We start from the raw sequence: 27800 nt of genomic DNA, 5'->3' as shown, positions 1-27800 counted from the left end.
CACTTTATGACAAACAATGCGTAATCTTTTATTTCGAAATTTGAGAAACAAAATACCAACAATCATTCTATTTATTCTATATAAAGTAGCTTTAAGAAACTAATCATTTTGCTCATATTTGATTATTAATATTTTGACCTTTTAAGTCCACTATCTGTAAATAATTGATGTCAGTGTGTTCCTGTGTTTCAGACCCAGACAGGTCATTGTGTGACTGGACATCTGAGCCGTCATACTTCATCAGCAAATTCATCGACTACTTTAGCAAAACCTTCTCACTCCCAACTCGTCAAATACGAGGCTTGGTCAGTGGCCCTACGCCTCAAACTTATTACAATTACAAATTGTATTACTCCGTTCAACCTTGACAAGGCAGCGCAGACCAAATCCACTCCTTCCGTTCTTACCTTTCACAATAAAAGCCGTAGACATATAACATTCGCAGGAGAGTATTTCACCTTTTTGTGTTGTTTATTCCTCATGCCCCTGATGTGTTAAGGCCTACGTCAGCTGCTCTGACTGTCTGATAATGATGTGGGTGGGTTTACATTGAAGTTAGTTGACAGCATCTGTATCTGACGCCGAGGGCCGCTGTGATCAAGCTGCGGTATTTGACAAATTGGGAGTGAGAACGGGTTGCAACGTAGGGGTGACCAATCTGTCAAATTTGGTCAAATTGAGCTTTAGGAAAACTGTCTATATATTATGCATCAACAGCTCTAAACGCTGCAATAAAAGCATCATGATCACACAAACATTGATCTATGATTATACTGATGAACACTGGAACACTCTGAGTTACATGACATCCTCCTTTCAGGAAGAAGGAAAGAAAGTCTGAGGTGGAATTGGAGAACAGCAAGAGTAGCAACAGCAACACTACTGAAAAATGTGTTTGCTCTGAAAACTGAAGCCTATAGTGGTCCACCGGTGGAAACAGACCTCTCTCCTTCACCTGTCTGTGAGCCTCTACGATGATCAGGTGATACAAATCCTCTGTGCCCAGGTGGGAGGTTTCCTATTATAGGAGAGTTCCCTCCCGTTCTGCTCCTTTTCACCACATGCATTAGGTCCATCCAAAGGCTCCAACCCAAATGCATCAGAATATGGTTCCTCCAGAACTTTGAGGACTGTGTTGACCTGCAGGACAAGGTACAGGTAGGATGACTTCTATTGATCCAAAGGATTTAAATTGCATTAAATCATCATCAAAAACAAACTTTTTCAAACTATTCACAAACTCCACTGAGACAACTCAGTCCATTAAAGGTGCAGTTAACTTTTATAAATATAACTTTTTATCATATTTGCTCAAACTGTCACTATATCCTGACAGTATTACATGAGACAGATAATCTCTGAAAGAGTCCTGACCTCAGAGAAGTCTCCCTTTTCTGCAGCCTGAATTGCATTCTGGGCGATGTAGTTGCGTAGGACGACATGAGGGTTGGTGCTGTTCATCACACCGAGCCTTTCCTTTTTGATGAGAGACAAGTCACTTGTGCCGTCAGACTCCCTGGCTAAACGCCTCCTGGTATTTCAGCACAAGAGAAAATGGGGAAATGTATTTATCCGTTATGGAAATCTAATATATGATTTATAAAAACAATAAACAGGGTTGAAAAGAAAACAAATTACCAGCAGAGACAATGTTTAAAGCAGCAATTATTTTTGTTTTCGCCTTTTTCTTCTTACCTGTATCGGCTAACCCAGCGAATCCAGTCATCGCGCTGCTTTTTCTTAAGCTCGTTCTGATCCGTCTCCAGCAGCTCCTTTAGCCGTCCCATCTGTTCCAGCTGCTGGGACACAGCTGGTTGGTCTGCCACCATCCCAAACATGACCGGGTTGGTTTGTGCCATGGACAGAATCATCGCCAATTCACTAGAACGGGAGAAGAGGTAAGTGACCACAAATCGAGCTCTAGTCATACATGATGTTCCACGTACACCTGCTACTGTCTCAACATAAATCCTACCGAAACACACATTTAACTTACATATTGTCTTGGTAAGCTTTTCCCCCAAAATGCTTGCATGTAAAAGGAAAAACAAATTAGAGGACGAGAGAGATTCAGTCATTTGAAAGCAGTGCTCTGCTCAGCTATAGGATAAATACACATTCATTAGGAGTATATGGTGGGGCAGCTAGAGACTATGGCCCAATTTAAATTAGGTCCTTACACCCTCCCACTCCATGACGGAGTGAACTCCATTTGTAGTAACGCTCGCAGCTCAATGAAGCACCCTTCTTTAAGGTGTAGGGTAATAAATACAGCAGTCACTTAAGGACAAACTTCCAACCCCCCGGCAAGGAAATAAATATCAGAATCAGAAATACTTTATTGATCCCCGGGGAGGAAATAGAGTTACATTTTACTACGAATCTAAAACAGAAATATATATATATATACACTCCATTATTTCGCTGCTGTTACAATGCTAATTGGCATTGTATTTTACATGGTTGGAAAGCCTGTTTATTTACCTTCACAATGATGTCCAGATTGTAAGGATCATGCATTTGTGGGATGAGCAGCACAGCTGATTATGTGGGTAGCGCCCAAGTAAAATTTGTCAAAATTCTCTGCCAATGTGTGATTAATTTTTGATTGATCACGATTAACTCTGGACAATCAGGCGATTAATTGTGATTGAATATTTTAATCGAATGACAGCCCTAATAAATAAGAAATATGTATAAAAACAGTGCAAATAATAATGCTGATCTATCATTAATTATGAAAAAATGCAAGAATAGTATAAATAAATATGAATATTAGTTTAAATGTACTGTATAAATAAATGCAGTGTTAATGCCGGAGTAAACCAGATTATTGCACATCTGAATTAATGCACTAAATTATTGCACTGTTAAATCAGTATTGCACAGTTGAATATATAATAAATGATGGGGTTATAGCTGCTGATAGGGGTAAAAAATAAGAAATATATGTATATATATATAAATGGGTAGGGAGAGGGTGTAGGGGATGGTTTGGAATTGGGCCTATATGTTCCCTCTTGTTATACAGTAGCTGCTTTGTGAAGGAACACACTTGTATCCACCATACACTCCCTCACCGGTCCTCCATAGTTGGCTTATTAGCCACCTTTAGCTCCTCAATAGAGGCACACTGCTCTAGGATGAGGTCCACTACTGGCCCCACTGTGGCCCTCTCACTGTCGCCCTCCTCTGGCCAGGGGACGCGGCTCAGCAGGCGGAAGGTGTTGGTGAAATCTGCACCTGGAAGCACATTATGTTATGACAAGACTGCAAGCATATCACATTTTCATAGATTATAGTCACACAACATTACCAAAATGTCAACATTAATCTTTCTAATTTTCTGTCTTTGTACCAGTGTTGTGCATGACGCGCAGTAGGTCTGATATGAGCTCGCTGTCCTCTGCCTCTTCTTTTCTCACAAGGCCTAGCTTTTTCCTCATGATGCTCAGGTAGAAGGCTTCGTATGTGGGTCCGAATTCATCCAGGACAGCCCCCGCCTGGGCTGCATCCAGCTCAGAGCCCAGCGCCTCCGCCAGGCGAGCCAGATTCCAGCGGCACACAGATGGTTGGGCTCGGTATGAGTAGCGCCCTCTTCTGTCCGAGGTGTTGCAGACGAAATCTGGATCGAATCTGACACACAGGTGGGGGGAGTTTTCATATAGAATATGATATGAGTTATTATATAAAAATCTTATATTGTATAAATATTATATTGTAGTTACTGTATGTCAAAACAGATTGTAATCAGACTTTTAGAACCATTTTACTGAGGCAAAGCTGAAAATGTTTTTTGAGTCAGCATGAGAAGTGGTGTACATCATCTGAAAGCTGGAAACCTGAAGATCAATTTGAGATGCAGCTCAGCACTGTGTCAAGTTATTCTAGTCAATAATAAGAAATAAAAATGAATTAATAAATTGTGAAAGTATATAAGAACTAAGAACATTATAATAGAAGTATATGATGGTCGTCCCCATGCTCTATTATGTCTCATAAATTGTTGCAGCAATTTTTAGGTTAATACCATTTGTTACACAGATTTGGTGCTAAATTTAACCATTTTTTACCATTCAAATTGATAAAATAAAATGATCAATAATCCCTCCAAAATACCACATTAAGACACCAAGACCTCGAGGAACACCATAGAAAAAGCCATGCTGTGATTTGGTATCAAAAACTTTTGACATTTGGAGATTTCTACTAGAATTGCAGTTTTTGGCGATTGGATGGCGAGAACTTCTGTTCTGGAAACTGTTCAGAAACACCCTTATTGTCAATCTAATGAGAAAAGCCATCCGTCCTCTGAATGCTCTAGGTCTATAGATTGTGGTTGTAAAGTTTCATGAGGCTGTGATTATCCTAGAGGTCACCACAGGTCACTTTATACAGTGAAGTCAAGTTTCAAACAATGGTCTCACTACAATGAAATGGCTACTATGGGGACATCATGCGTGCGTCAGTTGATCATCACACATGAATACAGTTGGTTTCATTGGATCCACAAGAGTCTCAGCTTTACAGTGATACCCAATTTATGTAATTCAAGACAGTTTAGGGACCCCAGAATGCAGAAATATTAAAATACGCCATTTTTAGAATAGGTGAAAATAACACAGTTGTAATGCATTAAAAAAACTGCATGTGATTATCATAAAGTGGGCATATCTGTAAAGGGGAGACTCATGGGTACCATAGAACCCATTTTCATTCACATATCTTGAGGTCAGAGGTCAAGGGACTCCTTTGATTATGATCGTGCCAGTTTTTCCTCACCAAAATTTAACGTCACTTCGTAGCGTTATTTTTGCGTTCTTCCCGACAAGCTAACATGACATGGTTGGTACCAATGGATTCCTTGATTCCTCCATTTCTAGTTTCATATGATGCCAGTAGAAGCCTACCTGTCCATGAAACCAAAGGGGCCATAATCCAGAGTAAGACCCAAGATGCTCATGTTGTCTGTGTTAAGGACGCCATGGCAAAAACCAACACACTGCCACTGGGCCACTAGCTTAGCGGTTCGCGTCATCACCTGGGGATACACAAGTCAAATCTGACGACCAAAATGTAAAAAACACAAACATGAAATGAACTAAAGTCTTAAACTGCCTTTATTAGCTGAGCTTGTGTTTGACATTCTGTCAACAAACCCCTCAGTCCTCACCTCTCTGAAGAAAGTATTGTTCCTGTCTTTCCGATTGGTCTGCTGGATGCAAGGATAAAAAGTCTCAATGACATAATCCAGCAGCTGAGCGCGAATGTCATGCCGCCCTGCACTGGGACCCTGCAGGCCTGAGAAATCATCTCGGCCGAGAAAGATCTCAAAAGATCCAAATCTAAAACAAAGAGAGAAAGTGTCCATATGTATCCACAGACAGCACAAAGTGTTTTTGTGTCTGAAAACAATTGGAATGTTTCCTACCTGATGAAGGAGTGGGCGACACGCAGGACGACTGAGCAGCGCTCAGGGATGCGCCTCCCACTGTTGAGTGGATCTCTGCTGACGTAGAGATCAGAGGTCACGAGGGAGGCTGCACGGGTGCTGGGTATCCCCAGGGCGGCCATGGCCTCGCTGCACAGGAACTCTCTGATGCTGGAGCGAAGCACCTTCCTGCCATCGCCATCTCTGAGAAAATGGGTTTGTCACACGGATTTGTGTCCCAGTTTATTTCCTGTTGCAGTGTATGTGAATGTCATTCGCTGACAGGAAGTACACATGGACCCAAGCTGTTGCCTAGCAACGCAATTCCGTTGCAATTCCGTCAAAATGCGCTAAAACGGAGCGTTTCAGACAGAGGGTAAATACAGATATATTCAGGCTGACAGTGTGAGGAAAATAAAGTTTTTTTTTAACATTACAGCATGTAAACATGTTCTAGTAGAAACACTAAATACAAGTATGAACCTAAAAATGAGCACGATATGGGACCTTTAAGAATAAAAGACAGCCTCACATATTCTTCATATTATGTGTTTAACAGACCCAATGATCTGGGGAAACTAGAGGTGTACTGATTCTGCTGAGCACACAGTCGTTAAGCAATGCTGGACACCTTTAATGTGTGCCAAGCAGTTATAAGCTCTTAAGCAGCTCTCCTTGGGTTAATGCACTCACATGCCTCTGGAGGAGGCTTATGAAAGACTGGGCTGTGTCACCTGCTGCTGAAAATGTCCTATTCTCTCTGAGGAAACTTCATCCATCTTTTTGTCCCTGACCTACAACCTGTTCCTGAGGTGGATCATAAACTCTTAAATGAATTACCTGGAGTACGGTGTGACTCCTGCACCCTTCACCTGAATCTCCCATCGCCCGTGGGTGGCCGACTCTACCTCTCCCAGGTACATCACCGCTCCATCCCCCAGCTGGGACGCATACAGGCCGAACTGGTGGCCGCTGTAGCAGTGCGCAGCCGGCTGGGAGCCCGGCAGCAGCCTGGAGCCGCTCAGATAATCCGGGCTCAGGGGATCACCCAACACATCCTGCACACTGAGGTCCAGCAGAGCCAGCGCTGAGCAGGACAGGGCCACGAAGGTCGGACGCACCAGGGGCTGAAGAGTCCCAAGTCTGGAGAAACATGCTGCAGGGACTGTCCGGGACCCGGGCTCCTCTGAGTCGTCCACCGGCAGCTTTTTCAGCACGGTGTTGTTGAACGGTAGGAGCTCCAGAGCCGTGGGCGTGCACTGAGAGGGCTCCATGAGGACTGAGGTTTAACACCACCCACTCAGTCAGGATCAGGGCTGTGTGGGGGCGTTAGTGTGTAGACTATGGCACTTTGTAATACGGCAGACAGTGTTCAGGAGCATGAACAAGCCTAAAAAAGTTGGCAAAAATGTAATAGAAGAAGATATTTAGTCCATAAATAAAAGCCTCAAGCCATCAGAATAGTTTGAAAAACTACACCTAAAGGATTTAAAGGGACTGTTTGTAACTTTCAGAAATGCTTGTTAACAGCGACACCTGTGGCCGTTAAGTCAACGAAAGTCGACATGAACGAACATCGCTCAGTTATTTCTGCACAAACGTCCACCGTACATTCACTAGATATTCTCAAAGCTACGAAGTCTTCTGCAGTGTGTAGTGAGAGCATGCACGTGTAGAGGTGGAGCGTAACAGCGAGAATGCGCGTTGTGTGAGTGAAGGCAAGCAGGCAGAGGAGCAGAGACTCCGGCCACACGCGAGCGCGCACTATATTATAATATAGTATAATACAATATAATATAAATAATACAATATAGTATAATACCATATAGTAATGTAATATACTATATTCAAATATAATAATATAAAAGTATAATACAATACAATATAATAATATAATGTAATAAGAGGAGATGAATTTGTGTCTCTTTAAAGGAAACTCTCTGGCGTCCAGAAAGAAGCTCCTCTCCATCGTTAAGGAGTTCCTGAGGGAGCGGGACGGAGACGGTTGCCTGGGAGACGGTCGCCTGGGAGACATGGAGGAGGAGGAGGATTCCCGGGTCCCTCTGACCCCGATGAACAGTCTGGTGGAGGGCTGTCCTCTGTATGACGGCCTGCCGCACATCAGCGCTCAGGACCGAGGAGGGAACTAACCTCTGACCTCTGACCTGTCACCTGCCAATCATCAGGACGTGTGTCTGTCTGTCAGATGATGAAGGTACCACAGACACGATGACAAAAACACCTGACCACGGCAACGGTTTGCTTTTACTGATGAGGACTCAAACACGTCGTTTTATTCTGAAAAATCATTTGGAATGACTTCCTCAGAGGCGCAGATGTCAGTCCTTTAAAATAAAATTTGAAATACATTAACGATGTCTTGTGTTTACACACAGAACTTGTTTGGATCAGAAATATTTGATTTGAAATGTGTTTTCAGTGTAAAAGTGACGTCTCTCATGATGTGATAGTGCTATCACGTCCACAGGGGGGTGCCAACGTTAAGCTAATTATTATTAATAATATTATTATTTTCAATTATCTGTTATTTGGTCAGAAACAGTGAAAAATGCCCAAAACTCAAAGATATTCAGTTTACTGAGATATGAAACAGAGGCATAATAAATAACCCACAAATGTAATTTTTATTTAATGTTAGAAAAAATTCTCACATTTCATCAAATTGTTTGCTTGAAAAAAAACTTAAATGATGAATTGATTACAGATTAATTTTCATTTGATTAATCGGCTAATTGAGGCCTGGTGTGGTTACCTGGGTGGGTATGTCACATTTTGCATTTCAGCCCTCTGCTTCAGTAACAACAAACAGAGAAACAATATATCCCTGCTCAGAGGCCTGTACTACGAAGTGAGTTCAACATACCCAGGGTATCTTCTCCTTATCTGGCTTCACTAACCCGAACAAACGAGATCACGCTAAGCGGTCCTACGAAGGTGGTTATCAACTCGGTTAATCAACCCAGGGTTTCTCAGTCTGGTCTTCTTCCTCGTGTCCAGCCATCTTCTATATCACGTCTTTCCAGTGGTTGGCGCAGGCGAGCGCAGGCGAGCGCAGCGGCATTTGGTTCGGCAAGGTCATCTTTGGTTATGAGCGCGTTCACAGGAACAGGGAGGTGTTTGCAGCATCTGACCAATCACAGACATGGACAAGTCCACAGATTTGCAGACAGACAGGCAGAGCGGCACATTTTACAAAGAGTAAACTATATTAGACAAATACGAAGAAATTAAACACATAATCCAGGCTAAAAGTAACACAGTTGAAGCTGCCAAATGCAGGAAGGACAGCTGGCAAAAGAAAAACTCCCGATGTGTGAATGCATAAATTATCAGAGTTATTAATTTAACGAAACACTTAAAAATAAGATATACTCGTCTAGATATAAATAGCTTTTAAATATATAACGGATGACTGGATTACACGTAATCATGCCCAGTACTAACTTGGTGGCATGTATGATTATTTTAACCGTCTTTCAGCTGCATCCTTCCTCTCAGGAGATGTGAAACGGACTCAAGAGGAAGTTAAAAAATAAGTATGAAAGCATAATTCAAAGTGGTCAACACCCACACATACAGCCAGCTGTCCTTCCTGCATTTGTCAGTTTAACTGTGTTGTTTTTAGTCTGTATTATGACTTAAACTTCTTCATATGTGTGTAATATTATCATACGATTATCACCGCACCGAGCTCTGATTTGTCAGTAGGAGGTGCTTTCATAAGAGTTAATCTCTAATCTGGAACATAACCTGCTCCGGAGCAGGTAAGGTGTTCAGCATAAGTTACCATGGCGATGTACCACCCGGTAAGAAGTGATCCACCTTCATAGGACGGAAAACCCAGGGTTAACACTGAAGTTACCTCGCTAACGCCAAATCCTGCTTCGTAGTGCAGGCCTCAGGTATGTCTCTGTGATCAGTTAGAATCAGTTGCCGCTGACTTTTCAAAGCACAGCCAAAGAGAACAGTTGCAACTGTTGTTGTTGCCTAGAAACAGTGAAAGGGGGAGATATTTTACCTGCTGCCTCTGCAGGTCTCTGCGCCCGACCTCAAAGTGAGTGAAGCTAATCTCTCAATCAGTCACTCTTTAAAGAACCCTGGAACCTCCTCTGGGAACTGCTAAAGGACCATCACCTGACATTTTTTTGCCCGTCGTCAGGGCTGGACTGGGACAAAAATTCGTCCCTGGCATTTTGGCCCAGACCGGCCCCATCACCGGCTATTCGTGCTGTGTGTACCCCGTTTTGTTGAAGGCTCTGTTTGAGAAAATACCTTCAAATGTGGTTATTTTGCATACTTGCCAACCTTGAGACCTCCAAATAGTTTCAGAGACTTTGTTTCCTGAATTCTGGTGACTTTAAAACAATGAAATAACAAAATAATAAGTACACTGCAACAGCATTTTGATGTTAAACTTCTAATTTTACCTTTAAATCTCAGGAAAGAAAACTGAATAATTCACCCCTCTGGCATAAACTTTGCGTGTGACTATATAGCATGGAGTATATCCTATAGCTGTAACCTGAACTCACAACCAGGTTCACAGGTGTGGTTACCTGGGTGGGTGTGTCACAATTTGCATCTAAGCCCTCTGCTTCAGTAACAGAAAACAGAGAAACAACAAATCCCTGCTCAGAGGCCTGTACTACGAAGAAGGATTTGGAGTTAGCGAGGTAAATCTAAGATTTGAATATCTTTACAAACTGTTTGCCTCTATATCTAACCATATGTTATCTGATTGGTTGGGGTGGATTCAGTTGATTTGCCAGAGAGTAATGGTAAAAATGGGTAGCTTCGAGTCCTCCTTGTGTTTTTGGTTTTTGCAGAGTGGATAGTTTAATTCTTGGTGTCTTGTTTTTCCAGTAAAATTGAGAGATGATTGAGTCCAGAGATTTAAACCAGGTGGGGGTGGGTTGGGATGGGATCATTGTGAATAGCTCATTTATTTTAGGGAGTATTGTCATTTTAACGGTACCTATTCTGCCCATGAGGGAAATAAAAGTAAAAGAAATTTCCAGTTTACTCTGTCAAAGGCTTTTTCTGCATCCAAGGTGGCTATGATGGTTCCTGCTTACTGTAAAGATGAATAATGAATTAAATTAAATTACGTGTGTTGTTGGATGAATGTCTACCTTTGATAAAGCCGGTTTGATCTGGGTGAATTATGGATGAGTGACTTTTTTCTATTCTGTGAGTTAGTACCTTTGTTATGATTTTTGTATCTATGTTGAGGAGAGAAATGGGACGGTAACTTGACGGCAAGGTTGGGTCTTTGTTGGGTTTGAGGGGGAGGGAAATTGTGGCTGTGTTCATGTTTGCTGGAAATCTTGAATTTTGTTCTATTTTAGTTATCATTTTGTTGAAAAGCGGAGCCAGAATGGGTTGAGGATCAGTAATGCATTGTTTTTGTCTGGGTGTAGAGGTCTCAAGAAACCACAAGAGAAGTTTATGTAAAATTGTTAACTGGTGCATATGACAGGGAGAAGGGGAAGTGAAACATTAATGTTTTCGACAGTCACTTTCCAGGCCACATTACTCACTTGAGTTTTGGACATTTGTAACTGGAGTCATCTACTGGACGGATACCGGTTACAGCGTGCGTCACTTCTAGGCAGTCTGTTGGTGGAACAAAATTGTAGACGGTCCACTACCACAGGTGTGCGTGGCTGGATTGCAGCATTCACACCCTGTACGTCCTAGACCATCCACCAGCTGCTGGAAGGCGATGCCTTTTTCACTGGGTAAATAGGAGTGTTACATGGTGAGTTAGGACATGCTATTATTATTCCTTTCTCTTTTAGAGCTTTAAACACCTGTGTTATACCTTCTGGCTTTAAAGGATGTTGTCTCTGATAAGGCCTGTACGTTGATTTAGGTGTTATTCATTAAACCAACATCAGGTTTGTCAAAGGCAAAGGCAATCTCCCTGTCATATGCACACATATGCAAACTTGCCCTTTCTTTGAATAACTGACTCCTGGCGTATCGGGTACTGCTTCCCAATCGTAGAGTTCTGCACAGATGGTTTCAAATGGACCACATAGTTACCAAGAGGGGTCTTTAGGTTTGGCTAGAGAAACATGTGGACAAACAGAATTTGTTCCTCTGGTCTTAATACAACTAATCCAGTGCGAAAACCTTTTCCCCAAAAAATGTCTGAAATCCTGACCTGAGCATGTGAAGTCTTAAAAAATCTTTCTGCATAGGGGTAGCTGGACCTTGACAGTGCAGTGCATATTTCCTTCCTTCTTTTTGTCAGACGTGGGAGGGGGGGGGGGGGGGGAGTTAGCTTCACACAATGCTGAGAGATCTTTAGTGACCTGTGTGACTAGGTCAAATCTAAAATAATAGTTAGGAATGCCTGGAGTACAAAGTTACAGTCTCCTTCCCTAACTATCTCAGTGCCATCAGGGGAGGCTTTTACAGAAATGCCCAGTGCACACATCAAATCTCGGCACATTAAATGCACTGAACAACATGTGGAGAGCAGAAAAACGTTGTTTTACTTCTCTCCCAGTCAATTCATCAGTTACAGCTACAGCCTTGCTTAAAGGTTCTGGAGTTTTAACTCAGTTTGGGTGAGAATGTAGTCACTTGTTGCAGTGTCCACCTCGGCCTCTGCCACCATCCCCCTGATACATCAAGAGTTCTCCGATGTTTTTCTTCTTTTTGTCCTTGTCCTCCCTCCTGGCCCTCTCCTCTTCTCTGTCTCTCAGTGTCCTTTCAGCGTGCACAGAATGTTCTTTTACTACAGCAAACCTGCAGTTGTCCCATGTGATGCATACGGTTGTCATCAGTCTTTGTACATCTTCTCTCAGTCCTTTGACATACAGGTGCTTGTATTGTTGTTCAAAAGGTGTATCACCGGTTCCTCCAAAGACCTGTCCGGCAGGCAAATTCATGCCTGAATCGTGCTGAGAGATGGGGAACAGCCTGCGGTGGTGTTGACACACGGCCCAACAGGGCCTCCACTGCCACTCTGTATTCACTGCCATTAGTCCAGTCAAACATACAATGTGTCCCATCGGCATTTAGGGGGTTAAAGTTACCCTGGACCTCTCCCATTTCCAGTCCCACTTTGTACTGGAGAAGTTGAAGGAGCTCGGGGCTGGTTGGTCGGTACTGTTGGACCAAGGATGTCACATCTCTGACAAATTCGGGTCCCCCAATGTCTCTTGGATGTTTTACACCGGCCATTACTTCTTTAGTGTCCGTGACATTTTCCATTCCTTAATCCCATATTTTTTTATTTACTTTCTTTACCACCCGCCTTCTCTTAAATTTTTTTCTTTAAGATCAGTTAAGTCTTGTTTCTGTAGACTTCCATTAACAGGGAATCCCCATTGATTCCATTGTTTTAAATGTTTTAGGACCCAGGGCCCGTAAACATTTTCCATCTGAGAAGCGGGTCCCTTAGCGGGCATCTTGCTTCCACCCTTTCCCATTTTAACCTCCGGTTCAAATTAAATTATTCCCAGAACAGTTATTACAAGCCCCCAGGACTTCACACAGATCTGTCACACTTTAACCCTTTGGTTAAAATTAAACTGTCCCCAGAACAGTAATCACAAATCCCCCGGGACTTTTACAGTATTGTTTCAGAACTAAAATTGACCAACCTGATTCAGTTGTCTAGGAGTCTTCTCCTATGCCCGTATTCAGTCGAGATCCTGTCACCCTGTGTGTCTCCACCAACTCTCACTAGCCTCTAAATAATCCAAACTGTCGAATTTACTTCGCCGGGGAGGAGGTCTTTCAGTCAGGAGTCCCGGACTCCCCCGTGCACGGTGTCAGATGAGTCTCTGTTGGTGAAGAGAAACGGGTATTTAAGGATCCCGGACGGGCCCCCAAAATGATTGAGAAATGACTTAATAAAAAGTCTCTGGTCACTCTGATTTAGCCTCCCCCCCTGGTGGCCCACACCTTCCACCGTGCTTGTGTGTGGGAAAGCATTTTCTATTCATACAAGGGAGTTACTTATGATAGTTTTAGCAGAGTGCAGGTGCGAGGGGGATAAGAAATGTAACTACACATTAGGACAGTCTGTGCTCTCCCGGAACATTCCGATTTATCTGAGTAAACAAATGATAACTTGTTGCTACGTACACATTCCAAAGGACATGGTATTTTTCACTCACACAGGGAAGCAAGTTTGTCCGGTGTTATTGGTGAGTCCAGTGTGTTGGTTTGATTTTTACTAGGTTGTGGTAGGTCAATGCTGTTCAGAAATTAGTTGATATCTTCTTGAATTGGATCCTTTTCCAATGAATAAAGATAAGCGATAAAAATTACGAAAATGTTATTTATTTGTGATGGTGGTGTTACGGACAAATGAGACTTTTTTTGTTTATTAAGATACATACCCCTCGTTGTTTTGTGTTGTAGTAAGCTGAGAATAAGTGAATGAATTGTGATTATTTAAATTTATTGTAGTCTGAATCTGAGAGATGTGTTTCTTGTATTAAATAAATATATCTGCTTGTAGTTTGGCCAGATGATTCAGAACTTTTATTTGTTTTGGCTGTGTACCAATTCCACGGATATTCCAGGTTCTGATGACATATTGAAAGGGTTGTTATGGTCTAAACCTTAAACCTTAATTTTGACATAGGAGTGTTTGTGTGTGTGTGTGTAGCGGTGTACGAGAGACAGAGGGAGATTGGGGGAGGGGGGGGGGGGCGTGTTTCTAGAAGAGCCAGGAGTTCATGTCCTTATCCCGGTACAACTCTCCATCTAAGTATAATTTGTGGATATTGATCATTGAGTCCATAGTTCGTTCCCTTGAGCTGACTGCTTTGTTGTTTAACCTGATGTTTTTGTTTGTAATGTTCAGAGAGAGAGAGAGAGAGAGAGAGAGAGAGAGAGAGAGAGAGAGAGATGAGGGGGTGTCTAGAAGAGCCAGGGGGTTATGTCCTTATCACTGGTACAACTGTCCATCTATGGAAAGTAAAACTAGAAAACTAGAGTGTCCTTCATACTGCGTCTTTGTAAGTCCAGAATTGTTTCCTTCATAGTTTTCATTTTGGCGGTGACAGACATAAGCTGGGTGGTAATGGTGTTGACAGATTGTTGTAGTGACTTGTTTCATTTTTTGTTATGTAGCAGTGTTTTATGAGTATGAGTGGGCTCAGTTTTAAAGCTAGAGTGACGATACTGGTATCAAACTAGATAACCTAAGGAATCAACTGGTGTGTTTTTTTTATGCTAAATGCAGTACCTGTGAGGGATCTGGACAATATCTGTCATTGTTTTGTGTTGTTAATTGATTTCCAATAATAAATATATACTGTACATACATTTGCATTAATATATATGCACACTCCCATGTTGATAAGAGTATTAAATACTTGACTAAAAATCTCCCTTTAAGGTACATTTTGAACAGATGAAATAATGTGATTAATCGTGATTAACTATGGACATTCATGCGATTAATCGCAATTAAATATTTTTATTGATTGACAGCCCTAATCTAAATAATATATAAACATTTATTTTTTAATCATATTCTTAGCTTTTATAGTTTTTTTGTTTGTTTTCAAAGGATGCCACACTAAATAGGCCCACTGGGTTAAGACCTCTTCTGCACAAGTCTGAGTGCTGTCTCTTAATGCACCTCTCTAGTGCATGAGGACCAAATATGATATCACCCATGTCTTTTATTGGGCACTCCCCTTACCTCTCTGCCAGTTTGGGAATGTGATTGGCCGAAAGCCACATGACCATCTATCCAGCCCATCTATGTGAGCCTCATTGGCTGACATGGGAGTGGATGTATATGATTGGTAGTCTTTTATATTTTCAAATTTGTTTGTGTATTGTATGATGACCCTGATGAAGGCCACACGCTGAAACATGTTGGTCTAACAATACAGGTGATCTGCATACTACTGGAGTTGCTGGAGTTTTACTTCTTTAGACTCCCATCTCCATGCACCTTGGAAGTAGGTGAAGTTGTGCTGGAAATCCCTTCTCTGCTTCTGTAATGAACATGAAAACAGATAGTTGTGCAACTTGTTATTAGGGTAACTTTGCAGTGTGTGGTGTCAGGTTGTCAAAAACAGCACAATCCAAATGTATTTGAATTTACTTCTTTACATGACGTGGCAAAGGGTGCGGGATAGATTGAATCATGGTCAACTGCAAGAGAGGAAGCTGCTTTCTTTGGTTGATGGTTGGTTAATCAAAGGAATTTCAAGTTTTTAGCAGTAACCCCTATGTTTTTTGTTTTTATTTTTTAATAATTCTCTTCTTTAATCCAGTACCAGAGGAAGTGGTCACAACCTGCTGCAGCCATAGATCAAGACTATCATGAAGGCCAGAGCTTGTATAAGAAAGGAGTACGGAGTCATCTTCCTCTTTCTGGCTCTCTTTGTCTCGATCTATGTGCTACATAACATGGATGTTCTGGAGGTGAGAACTTGGTTTTAGAGGGTCTGCTTGAAGGGTGGACCCTGTTTGAAATGTTTAATATTAGTCAGGTTTCAGGATATTTTCAAATGCAATGTGGCTCAGCAACAGTAATGTTCTTTCATTGCAAATCAATGCAGTTCAATGGTATTTACCCTCTCAATGTTGCACCTTGACCTGGTGACAGCAGCAGCTCCTCTAGCTAGAGAGCAGTGAACAACACTTTGAAAACCTTGACCATTTGATTTTGTGCAATTGAGTAAGGGCCACAGGGGAAGTTGAGAAAGGTAGAAATTCCTGCAGCTAACAGATCAACAGTTCTTATCAACCCCCCCAAAGTTAATTTGAGCTTTGGGATGGGAAAAATCTTCCTTCTTGGCCCCTTTTGCTTTATATGGTTAATTTGCTTTCAGTGCGTTTGTCTGATGCATGTTTGTCACCTTCTCTCTCTCCAGTTTCCGCATAAAGTGAACTCCACCATCATCGTCCCAAGAGTTTTCACTGACCCTGACAAGCATCGCCACTTCTGCACCTTCCAGCCACTGTCCCGTGAGGAGGCTCTGGAGGAACGCTTCCTACGAGACTCCATTGCTTGGCCTGAAACTCCACTTGTCTCTTTGGAGCACACCAGCGATCCAGCTCACAGCAACTTCACCATTCTCCCAGTGAGGGGAGGAGGACAGTGGCACGTAGGGGATCAGCTGGAGGTTATGATACAGATGTCTGACTTCAAGGGCCGTCCCAGGAAGTCTGGGGGGGACTTCTTACTCGCCAAGCTGCACAACCGGAAGCTTGGTGCAGGTGTGGTTGGGCAAGTAGTGGATCATCTCAATGGGAGTTACTCTGCTGTATTCTCTTTACTCTGGGATGGAGGCGCGCAGGTTGAGGTAATGCTAAAAACTATCATGTTAAATGTGATTATACTGTAGGTATTTGTAATCTTCTGATTGTTCGCGAAGCCCCGCTCCCCTTAGAAACTGTTGCTACGGCTGTTAACTTTAATTCTCGCACATCACATGCCGTTTGTAATGATAACGGTCATGTCTAGAAAGGAGCCTGCAAACTGAGAAATCTGATCTGAGAGCTGCAAAAACTTGCAAAAACTCTTGCGAGACTCGCTGCCGATGACCTATCCTAACCTTAACTATTCAACATCAATGTCTAACCTTAACTAATAAAAATCAATTCGAGGTCAATCCCTAACTTTACCCATTCAAGGTCAATGCCTAACTTTACCAGTTTGTGAAATGTGAAATGACCTGTGATTGGCCAAAGTCTCCCATCACGGGCTAGAATTTCTAAAGCCTGAAAACAGAGCCATGAGGAGGTGCAGAAGTCTAGTTTTCTCTCGGAATACAATTGAATTACAATTTGCTGAAAGGTTATTATGGAATCTTTGCCCAATGATGCCAAAAATATTCTGCCTACTGCCACTTTAATACATTAATTTGTTGCACTTTACCTCTTTTGTTTTTGGTTTTGGAAAGGCTTTGTGAAAACTCTGGTTCTCTATCCAATCAGGTGACGCTGATTCACCCCGTTGAGGCTATCCCAGTGCTGAACAGGCTGAACAGCGAACAGCCCGACAGGATTTACTTCAAGAGCCTCTTCCGCTCAGGCTCAGTCTCTGAAACTTCCATCTGTAACGTCTGCCTACGTCCAACCCAGCCTCTGTGCAACTACACTGACGTCCGTACAGGCGAGCCTTGGTTCTGCTACAAGCCAAAGAACCTGAGCTGTGATGCCAGGGTCGACCACGCCATGGGATCATACAAACAAAACATCAAGGCCGAGGAGGAGAAGCTCTTTCGAAGGTGAGGGAGCAGAGAGACAGGACTGGTATTTTGTTTATTGTAAATTAATTAATAATAATTTATATAGCGCCTTTCAAGAAACCCAAGGACGCTTAACACAGACATAAATAGAAACAACAAACGGAACATAACAGTAGCTAACTTTTGGAGCCATAAAGCTCCTCTATTATATCTTTTTTAGGACATTACACATTACTATTACCAGTTTGTTTTACTGTCTATGAGGGACACGGGATTGTTTTCCCCCAAAAGGGGGCGTGGTCTGGATGACGTATTACTGGTCTGATGTGTGAAAATATGAATTAGTGCAGCTTTAACTCACAAAAATTGATTTTTAGAGGTCAAGATTTGTGTAATGTTGAATGAACTTTCAAGCAATTGTTTTCCATTTTAGTGTTCGATCTTTCTGGTTTTTAACTTCATTGAATGATTCCAAATGTTTGTCCTCCTTTCTTATCTTTATGTTGTAAGAGATATTTTATTGTGTGTGCTTTTCTTCAGCGGTGTTAACTTGAAAGTCTACATGCGGTCTTCAGGACCTGCCAGTGTCACCGTGTTGCCACAAAAGGAAGGTAAAGCATGATTTTTCTTACTGCCTACGATTATCATTTAAAACTGAATGTGCTACAGACAATGCAAGTAAAACAGGCAGGAAAAAAACATACTACTTTCTTCTGGCATTCTCCTGTAGAGACATGTATTCAGCCCAGTTTGAGAAGAGCGCTGGTAGCATGGAGCACTAGGCTAAAAGTTCATGAACGTGGCACCAGCTGTTAGCCGTGTATCTGGTCTTTCAGGAGTAAGGATAGGCCATAAGATGTTCATACAGTCACTTTATATCTTGGTTTTGGTCTTTTTATGTGATAACCCACCCTTATCCTTCAACTTCCTCCCAGCTCAACCAAAGGTGCAGAGCAGCAGTGTGACATCTGCTCCTTCTGGTTATTACTACCAGGGTGTGTGGCGAGCACTAGATGGCACCACAGTTCATCAATTCAACACTTCTGCCATGATTCAATGTCTGAAAGGAAAGGTGGTCCACATGAATGGAGACTCCACTGTCAGGCAGCTGTTTGAATTCCTCAACACAGCTCTACCAGGTAACTGATCCACAGGGATTTCTGGGAAGAGTTTGATTTTGTTCCCACTGAAGCTCATTCTGTTCCCTCTGTAATACTTTTAGATCTGAAGGAGTTTGACCTGCACAGCCCGAAGAGAGCCGGACCTTACATCTCCTTGGACTATGCAAACAACATCTTGTTGACGTCCCGCTTCCACGGCCCTCCTATCCGTATTGTCGTCGTCTCAACCAGCGAGCTTCGGTACATTGCCAATGAAATAGATGGCTTAATCGGAGGCACCAACACTGTCGTATTTTTTGGCATCTGGGCTCACTTCGGCACTTTCCCGATGGAGATCTACATCCGGAGGCTGCAGTGCATCCGCAGGGCGGTGGTGCGGCTGCTGGACAGGGCTCCAGGCACACTGGTCGTCATCCGAACCGGGAACCCAAAAGCTCTGTCGCTTTTTATCTCGCTAACCAACAGCGACTGGCACTCGTGGCAGTGTAACAAGGTGCTCAGAGCCGTGTTCAAAGGACTGAATGTTCATCTGATCGATGCCTGGGAGATGACCCTGGCCCACCACCTGCCACACGACCTTCACCCAGCACCTCCTATTATTAAGAATATGGTTAACGTTCTCTTGTCCTACATGTGCCCTCAAAAGGGTGTATAGATGTGTGTTTGTTTGGGAGGGGGAGTGGGGATTAAAGCACATGCTGAGTTTACTTGTTATCTCTGTGTTTCTATCAAGTCCTGTTTTTTTCGTTCGGCAACCCATGCACCGACACCGACTAGAATCTTGTGGATCCAATGAGTCCAATTGTATTCATGTGTGATGATGTTAGTCCCCATAGTATACGGTGATCCGTCTTTCACCCGGACGGTGTCTCCATCCTGACCAAAATGTTGTCTGAGCTCCACAATTATAATTATAACAGCTTGAGACGAAACAAGTTGAAAAATAATGTACGTAAGCCCAGACAACAATACGTTTCCTCTGAGGGAAACTCTCTACAGGACTCCCAAACTGTCATTGCGTCATGAGGTGGATAGCTCTGTGATTAAAGGGGGTGAAAGTAGTGAATGTGATAAGTCATGATTCTCCCAGCCTCTAATGCACCCCCCTATAATAATACCTTCTTTCTAATCCCACTCCGAGCTCAAATGCGCCGCAGGTGTGCCAAGTAAGCCATCCTGATGAAAACGCCGATGGTGCATGCATATTAACGCATGTGGATGCGCGCGAATGAACGTGCGGTACACTTAAGTGTCCCGGTTTGGGGGTTTGAAAATATGGTCACCCTACATTTTCATTGTAGTGAGACCATTTTTTTTAAACTTGACCTCGCTGTATAAAATGATCTGTGGTGACTTCTAGGATAATCACAGCCTCATGAAACTTTACAGTCACAAACTAGAGACCTAGAGCATTCAGAGGATGGATGGCTTTCCTATAGGTAGATTGACAATAAGGGTGCAGAAATCTCCAAATGTCAAAAGTTTTTGATCCCAAACCACATCATGTCTTTTTCTGTGGTGTTCCTCTGGGTCTTGGTGTCTTAATGTGGTATTTTGGAGGGGTTATTGATCTATTTTTTTTTTTATCAATTCTCGAGTGCTAAAAAATTCTTAAATTTTGCACCAAATCTGTGCAACTTATAAGACATAATAGGACACGGGAATGGACATCATATACTTCTATCATAATGTTCTAAGCTCTGTAAAGGACAGAGGGTGTCGTATCTTGTACAGATTGTAAAGCCCCCTGACGCAAATTTGTGATTTGTAATTTTGGGCTATACAAATAAAATTGACTTGACTCTTGCACACTTTAACAAGTTATTTTAATTAATTCATGTTTATTTCTGATTTATGACTAGAACAACTTGACACAGCTGCATCTCAAATTAATCTTCATGTTTCCAGCTTTCAGATGATGTACACCACTTCTATGTGACATCTACTGCTGACCTGCTATCTCCCTCTAAAGACCCCCTGTAAATCCCTAAAAAAAAAGGGTCTATTGTGGGTCACAGAGGATTAATGAAGGTGACGGGGTCAGTGTATCTTTTGTTCATTCGATTTTCCTTTTACAAACGGATATTAAAAAACAAAACAATTGTGGTTATTTGATTTTCATTTTAAAATACAAAAATGAATATTGAAATAAAGACTTTATTTTTCTATATCGGGGTCAAAAAGGGATGAACTAAATTTAAAAAACGGGTTGATTTTCATTTCTACTTCTAAAAACAAAAAAAATAAAAATCACTAGAAGACAGATTATGAAAAAACGCCTCATTTTTTCATATTTTGCGACCGGAAGTTGCCATTTACAAAGTAAGAGCGCATATGAGGACGGTGCTGTGTATGAGAGAAAAAGAAGCACGGTGCTGCTGTGTAACTGAAGGTGATGGACTCAGGTGAGAGTGTAGAAACAGAGAGATGCAGAGTCCAAGTGTAGAGTTAAGGCTGTTTATCTTGATGCAGATCAAAGCATACAAAACATTGTTGTGTGAAATGAGCCTGATGAGAAATTAAATTGTTAAATGCAAGGTCCATCACAGTTTCTGTATATTTTCCATGGACGAACACATGAACAGAAATGTCCATTAGGCATCAATCATAGCAGGTGAAGTCCAGCCGTCTTCTCCTCATCTGTATTTCTCCCTCAGTGCTGTATTTGGGGGCCTACTCAGTGCAGGCACACTGATGGCACATGCACAGCTCATGATCAAGCACAGGTGATAGTAGGAGACATGCACAGAGGCACTACTCTGAGACTGTGAGGTGGGGACCTCTGCTGGAAAGGACTACAAAGGCAATTTCCACATGTAACTAATTAGGCTTTTAATTCATCCTGCACAACTAAATAGTACATCACAAAATATAATTTTAAAAAATACAATACATTATCTTAATGGGAATTTGCCAGGCTCTGCATTGCCCATGCCTGGAGAAATAACAAAAGGATTGTGTACCTTTATGTCTTTTGAGAGCTAGATCATAGAGCATTGTGAACATATTCACTGCTTATTAACTGTTAAATAATCTTATTCAAATAAGATACAGTAGCCTTCTATCATCCTTTCTATGTATCTGGCTGTAACTGGACTCCCGTCTGGAGCATGGGAGCATGAAATAGGCTACTGGTCCTATGGTTCACTCTACTGGGTGAAATCAGAACTACAGCTACTAGACTACAGCCTTCCTAGATGAGTGCAAGGGATCAGGTGGAAGTGTCAGGTGTGTTGAAAGGAGTAGCCACATAGTGCTTCTAACCTGCAGACAAAGAAACAGCCCATAGTAAGAGTGTGAGAGAGAAAAGTGTCAATTACGGGAGAGTTCTGTATAACATCTGTAGAGACGCTCCCTGTAATTTATCACACACTTTTTTTATAAAAGACATTCATGTGTTAATGAAAGAACAAAAGAAAAAATATCTATTTATGTATTTATTTGTGTATTTATTTGTGTGTTTATTTAGCCTATTTATCTTCTACCGTTACCCCGATACTGTGCTTAAATTCGTTTTTCGTTTTTTGATTCAGAAACCAAAAACGAGAAAACGGCTGTTTTTGCGTTTTTTCATGATCTGTCTTCTAGTGATTTTTATTTTTTTGTTTTTAGAAATAGAAAATGAAAATCAACCCGTTTTTTAAATTTAGTTCATCCCTTTTTGACCCCGATAAAGAAAAAAACGTCTTTATTTCAATATTAATCTTTGTATTTTAAAAAGAAAAACAAATAAGCACAAATTTTATTTTTTTAATATCCGTTTGTAAAAGGGAAATCGAATGACCAAAAGATACACTGACCCCGTCACCTTAATATTAATCCTCTGGGACCCACAATAGACCCTTTTTTTTAGGCGGTTACAGGGGGTCTTTAGAGGGAGATAGCAGGTCAGCAGTAGATGTCACATAGAAGTGGTGTACATCATCTGAAAGCTGGGAACATGAAGATTAATTTGAGATGCAGCTGTGTGAAATTGATCTGGTCATAAATCAGAAATAAACATGAATTAATTAAAATAACTTGTAAAAGTGTGTAAGAGTCAAGTCAATTTTATTTGTATAGCCCAAAATTACAAATCACAAATTTGCCTCAGGGGGCTTTACAATCTGTACAAGATACGACACCCTCTGTCCTTTACAGAGCTTAGAACATTATGATAGAAGTATATGATGTCCATTCCCGTGATCTATTATGTCTTATAAGTTACACAGATTTGGTGCTAAATTTAAAAAACATTTTAGCACTCGAGAATTGATAAAAAAAAAAAAAAGATCAATAAACCCTCCAAAATACCACATTAAGACACCAAGACCCTGAGGAACACCATAGAAAAAGCCATGCAGTGACATTTATCAGTTTACAATGTCCAACTCCAACCAGTTCTGTTTCTTTTGTGCTCACTCAACAATCCCTGATTAAAAATTGATTAGAAAAATTGTAGTCAGTCTAGTCGGTGCATGGGTTGCCGAACGAAAAAAACAGGACTTGATAGAAACACAGAGATAACAAGTAAACTCAGCATGTGCTTTAATCCCCACTCCCCCTCCCAAACAAACACACATCTATACACCCTTTTGAGGGCACATGTAGGACAAGAGAACGTTAACCATATTCTTAATAATAGGAGGTGCTGGGTGAAGGTCGTGCGGCAGGTGGTGGGCCAGGGTCATCTCCCAGGCATCGATCAGATGAACATTCAGTCCTTTGAACACGGCTCTGAGCACCTTGTTACACTGCCACGAGTGCCAGTCGCTGTTGGTTAGCGAGATAGAAAGCGACAGAGCTTTGGGGTTCCCGGTTCGGATGACGACCAGCGTGCCTGGAGCCCTGTCCAGCAGCCGCACCACCGCCCTGCGGATGCTCTGCAGCCTCCGGATGTAGATCTCCATCGGGAAAGTGCCGAAGTGAGCCCAGATGCCAAAAAATACGACAGTGTTGGTGCCTCCAATTAAGCCATCTATTTCATTGGCAATGTACCGAAGCTGGCTGGTTGAGACGACGACAATACGGATAGGAGGGCCGTGGAAGCGGGACATCAACAAGAGATTGTTTGCATAGTCCAAGGAGATGTAAGGTCCGGCTTTCTTCGGGCTGTGCAGGTCAAACTCCTTCAGATCTAAAAGTATTACAGAGGACAGAGGAACAGAATGAGCTTCAGTGGGAACAAAATCAAACTCTTCCCAGAAATCCCTGTGGATCAGCTACCTGGTAGAGCTGTGTTGAGGAATTCAAACAGCTGCCTGACGGTGGAGTCTCCATACATGTGGACCACCTTTCCTTTCAGACACTGAATCATGGCAGCAGTGTTGAATTGGAACTGTTGAACTGTGGTGCCACCTAGTGCTCGCCACACATCCTGGTAGTAAAAACCAGAAGGACCAGATGTCACACTGCTGCTCTGCACCTTTGGTTGAGCTGAGAGGAAGTTGAAGGATAAGGGTGGGTTATCACATGAAAAGACAAAACCAAGATATAAAGTGACTGTATGAACATCTTATGGCCTATCCTTAGTCCTGAGGGACTAGATACACGGCTAACAGCTGGTGCCACGTTCATGAACTTTTAGCCTAGTGCTCCATGCTACCAGCGCTCTTCTCAAACTGGGCTGAATACATGTCTCTGCAGGAGAATGCCAGAAGAAAGTAGTATGTTTTTTTCCATGTTTTTTTCAGCCTGTTTTACTTTCATTGTCTGTAGCACATTCAGTTTTGAATTATTATCGTAGGCAGTAAGAAGAATCATGCTTTACCTTCCTTTTGTGGCAACACAGTGACACTGGCAGGTCCTGAAGACCGCATGTAGACTTTCAAGTTAACACCGCTGAAGAAAAGCACACACAATAAAATATCTCTTACAACATAAATATAAGAAAGGAGGACAAACATTTGGAATCATTCAATGAAGTTAAAACTACAAAGATCGAACACTAAAATGGAAAACAATTGCTTGAAAGTTCATTCAACATTACACAAATCTTGACCTCTAAAAATCAATTTTTGTGAGTTAAAGCTGCACTAATTCATATTTTCACACATCAGACCGGTAATACGTCATCCAGACCACGCCCCCTTTTGGGGGAAAACAATCCTGTGTCCCTCATAGACAGTAAAACAAACCGGTAATAGTAATGTGTAATGTCCTAAAAAAGACATAATAGAGGAGATTTATGGCTTCAAAAGTTAGCTACTGTTATGTTCCGTTTGTTGTGTCTATTTATGTCTATGTTAAGCGTCCTTGGGTTTCTTTAAAGGCGCTATATAAATTATTAATTAATTTACAATAAAAAATAAACGAATCACAGCAAATACTATCCAATGTCCTTAATGAAAGTCAACCGGTATGATTCAGACTGATTAGTTTGATCTGTATTATCTTTAAACATCTTTTTTTCAATCTTAATTGCCTGCATCTACAAACTTCTGAAACTTCCCACCCAGGAGAAACATAGACCGGATGGAAGTATTTATTTGAGGTCACACAAAATGCCAGTCCTGTCTCTCTGCTCCCTCACCTTCGAAAGAGCTTCTCCTCCTCGGCCTTGATGTTTTGTTTGTATGATCCCATGGCGTGGTCGACCCTGGCATCACAGCTCAGGCTCTTTGGCTTGTAGCAGAACCAAGGCTCGCCTGTACGGACGTCAGTGTAGTTGCACAGAGGCTGGGTTGGACGTAGGCAGACGTTACAGATGGAAGATTCAGAGACTGAGCCTGAGCGGAAGAGGCTCTTGAAGTAAATCCTGTCGGGCTGTTCGCTGTTCAGCCTGTTCAGCACTGGGATAGCCTCAACGGGGTGAATCAGCGTCACCTGATTGGATAGAGAACCAGAGTTTTCACACAGCCTTTCCAAAACCAAAAACAAAAGAGGTAAAGTGCAACAAATGAATGTATTAAAGTGGCAGTAGGCAGAATATTTTTGGCATCATTGGGCAAAGATTCCATAATAACCTTACAGCAAATTGTAATTCAATTGTATTCCGAGAGAAAACTAGACTTCTGCACCTCCTCATGGCTCTGTTTTCAGGTTTTAGAAATTCTAGCCCGTGATGGGAGACTTTGGCCAATCACGGGTCATTTCACATTTCACAAACTGGTAAAGTTAGGCATTGACCTCGAATGGGTAAAGTTAGGCATTGACCTCGAATGGGTATAGTTCGGCATTGACCTCGAATGGGTAAAGTTCGGCATTGACCTCGAATGGGTAAAGTTCGGCATTGACCTCGAATGGGTAAAGTTAGGCATTGACCTCGAATGGGTAAAGTTAGGCATTGATTTTTATTAGTTAAGGTTAGACATTGATGTTGAATAGTTAAGATTAGGATTGGTCATTGGCAACAAATCTCGCAAGAGTTTCTGCAAGTTTTTGCAGCTCTCAGATCAGATTTCTCAGTTTGCGGGCTCCTTTCTAGACATGACCGTTATCATTACAAACGGCATGTGCCGTGCGAGAAGTGAAAGTTAACAGGCGTAGCAACAGTATCTAAGGGGGACGGGGCTTCGCGAACAATCAAAGGATTAAAAATACCTACAGTACAATCACATTTAACATGATAGTTTTTAGCATTACCTCAACCTGCGCGTCTCCATCCCAGAGTAAAGAGAACACAGCAGAGTAACTCCCATTGAGATGATCCACTACTTGCCCAACCACACCTGCACCAAGCTTCCGGTTGTGCAGCTTGGCGAGTAAGAAGTCCCCCCCAGACTTCCTGGGACGGCCCTTGAAGTCAGACATCTGTATCATAACCTCCAGCTGATCCCCTACGTGCCACTGTCCTCCTCCCCTCGCTGGGAGAATGGTGAAGTTGCTGTGAGCTGGATCGCTGGTGTGCTCCAAAGAGACAAGTGGAGTTTCAGGCCAAGCAATGGAGTCTCGTAGGAAGCGTTCCTCCAGAGCCTCCTCACGGGACAGTGGCTGGAAGGTGCAGAAGTGGCGATGCTTGTCAGGGTCAGTGAAAACTCTTGGGACGATGATGGTGGAGTTCACTTTATGCGGAAACTGGAGAGAGAGAAGGTGACAAACATGCATCAGACAAACGCACTGAAAGCAAATTAACCAAATAAAGCAAAAGGGGCCAAGAAGGAAGATATTTCCCATCCCAAAGCTCAAATTAACTTTGGGGGGGTTGATAAGAACTGTTGATCTGTTAGCTGCAGGAATTTCTACCTTTCTCAACTTCCCCTGTGGCCCTTACTCAATTGCACAAAATCAAATTCAAATGATCAAGGTTTTCAAAGTGTTGTTCACTGCTCTCTAGCTAGAGGAGCTGCTGCTGTCACCAGGTCAAGGTGCAGCATTGAGAGGGTAAATACCATTGAACTGCATTTATTTGCAATGAAATAACATTACTGTTGCTGAGCCACATTGCATTTGAAAATATCCTGAAACCTGACTAATATTAAACATTTCCAACAGGGTCCACCCTTCAAGCAGACCCTCTAAAACCAAGTTCTCACCTCCAGAACATCCATGTTACGTAGCACATAGATCGAGACAAAGACAGCCAGAGAGAGGAAGATGACTCCGTACTCCTTTCTTATACAAGCTCTGGCCTTCATGATAGTCTTGATCTATGGCTGCAGCAGGCTGTGACCACTCCCTCTGGTACTGGATTAAAGAAGAGAATTATTAAAAAATAAAAACAAAAAACATAGGGGTTACTGCTAAAAACTTGAAATTCCCTCTGTCACGCACCCTTTGCCACGTCATGTAAAGAAGTAAATTCAAATACATTTGGATTGTGCTGTCTTTGACAACCTGACACCACACGCTGCAAAGTTACCCTAACAACAAGTTGCACAAATATCTGTTTTCATTTTCATTACAGAAGCAGAGAAGGGATTTCCAGCACAACTTCACCTACTTCCAAGGTGCATGGAGATGGGAGTCTGAAGAGGTAAAACTCCAGCAACTCCAGTAGTATGCAGATCACCTGTATTGTTAGACCAACATGTTTCAGCTTATTGCCTTCATCAGGGTCATCATACAACACACAAACAAATTTGAAAATATAAAACCCTAACCCTCACAGGTACTGCATTTAGC

General features: G+C 42.1%; 2 protein-coding genes, 1 long non-coding RNA gene and 1 pseudogene across 3 annotated transcripts; 2 read left to right on the top strand and 2 right to left on the bottom strand.

The window, feature by feature from the left end:
* Window positions 1-6992, bottom strand: LOC141761849 (protein adenylyltransferase SelO-1, mitochondrial-like; annotated as a pseudogene).
* On the top strand, window positions 6508-27778 carry LOC141761866 (uncharacterized). Its single transcript, XR_012592652.1, has 3 exons — window positions 6508-6662; window positions 7364-7646; window positions 27583-27778. It is a non-coding gene; the product is annotated as an uncharacterized LOC141761866 (long non-coding RNA).
* LOC141761857 (NXPE family member 3-like) lies at window positions 15279-19520 on the top strand. Its single transcript, XM_074625496.1, has 7 exons — window positions 15279-15396; window positions 15715-15865; window positions 16318-16749; window positions 17384-17676; window positions 18178-18248; window positions 18573-18776; window positions 18860-19520. Exons 2-7 carry the CDS (start codon window positions 15764-15766, stop codon window positions 19411-19413), a joined length of 1656 nt encoding a protein of 551 aa, XP_074481597.1. The 5' UTR covers window positions 15279-15396; window positions 15715-15763; the 3' UTR covers window positions 19414-19520.
* LOC141761851 (NXPE family member 3-like) lies at window positions 22792-27739 on the bottom strand. Its single transcript, XM_074625488.1, has 6 exons — window positions 27212-27739; window positions 26322-26753; window positions 25270-25562; window positions 24508-24578; window positions 23964-24173; window positions 22792-23874 (listed from the first exon to the last, which is right to left on the bottom strand). The coding sequence occupies exons 1-6, from the start codon at window positions 27311-27313 to the stop codon at window positions 23321-23323; spliced, it is 1662 nt and encodes a 553-aa protein (XP_074481589.1). The 5' UTR covers window positions 27314-27739; the 3' UTR covers window positions 22792-23320.
* Window positions 27779-27800: the final 22 nt, after the last annotated feature.

This window comes from Sebastes fasciatus, chromosome 23 (genome assembly GCF_043250625.1).
Source record: "Sebastes fasciatus isolate fSebFas1 chromosome 23, fSebFas1.pri, whole genome shotgun sequence".
Lineage (NCBI taxonomy): Eukaryota > Metazoa > Chordata > Actinopteri > Perciformes > Sebastidae > Sebastes > Sebastes fasciatus.
The sequence above is the reverse complement of the archived record's forward strand: the minus strand, read 5'-3'. Positions and strand labels throughout refer to the sequence as shown.

What these genes read in the sequence shown, in the direction of transcription:
- LOC141761857 (XM_074625496.1), top strand. Translation starts at nt 15,764, where the DNA reads ATGAAGGCCAGAGCTTGTATAAGAAAGGAGTACGGAGTCATCTTCCTC. An exon ending in ATAACATGGATGTTCTGGAG is followed by an intron (nt 15,866 to 16,317) that starts GTGAGAACTTGG and finishes CTCTCTCTCCAG; the next exon opens with TTTCCGCATAAAGTGAACTC. An exon ending in GAGGAGAAGCTCTTTCGAAG is followed by an intron (nt 17,677 to 18,177) that starts GTGAGGGAGCAG and finishes GCTTTTCTTCAG; the next exon opens with CGGTGTTAACTTGAAAGTCT.
- LOC141761851 (XM_074625488.1), bottom strand. Translation starts at nt 27,313, where the DNA reads ATGAAGGCCAGAGCTTGTATAAGAAAGGAGTACGGAGTCATCTTCCTC. An exon ending in TGTGTTGCCACAAAAGGAAG is followed by an intron (nt 24,174 to 24,507) that starts GTAAAGCATGAT and finishes ACTTCCTCTCAG; the next exon opens with CTCAACCAAAGGTGCAGAGC. An exon ending in CCTCAACACAGCTCTACCAG is followed by an intron (nt 23,875 to 23,963) that starts GTAGCTGATCCA and finishes TAATACTTTTAG; the next exon opens with ATCTGAAGGAGTTTGACCTG.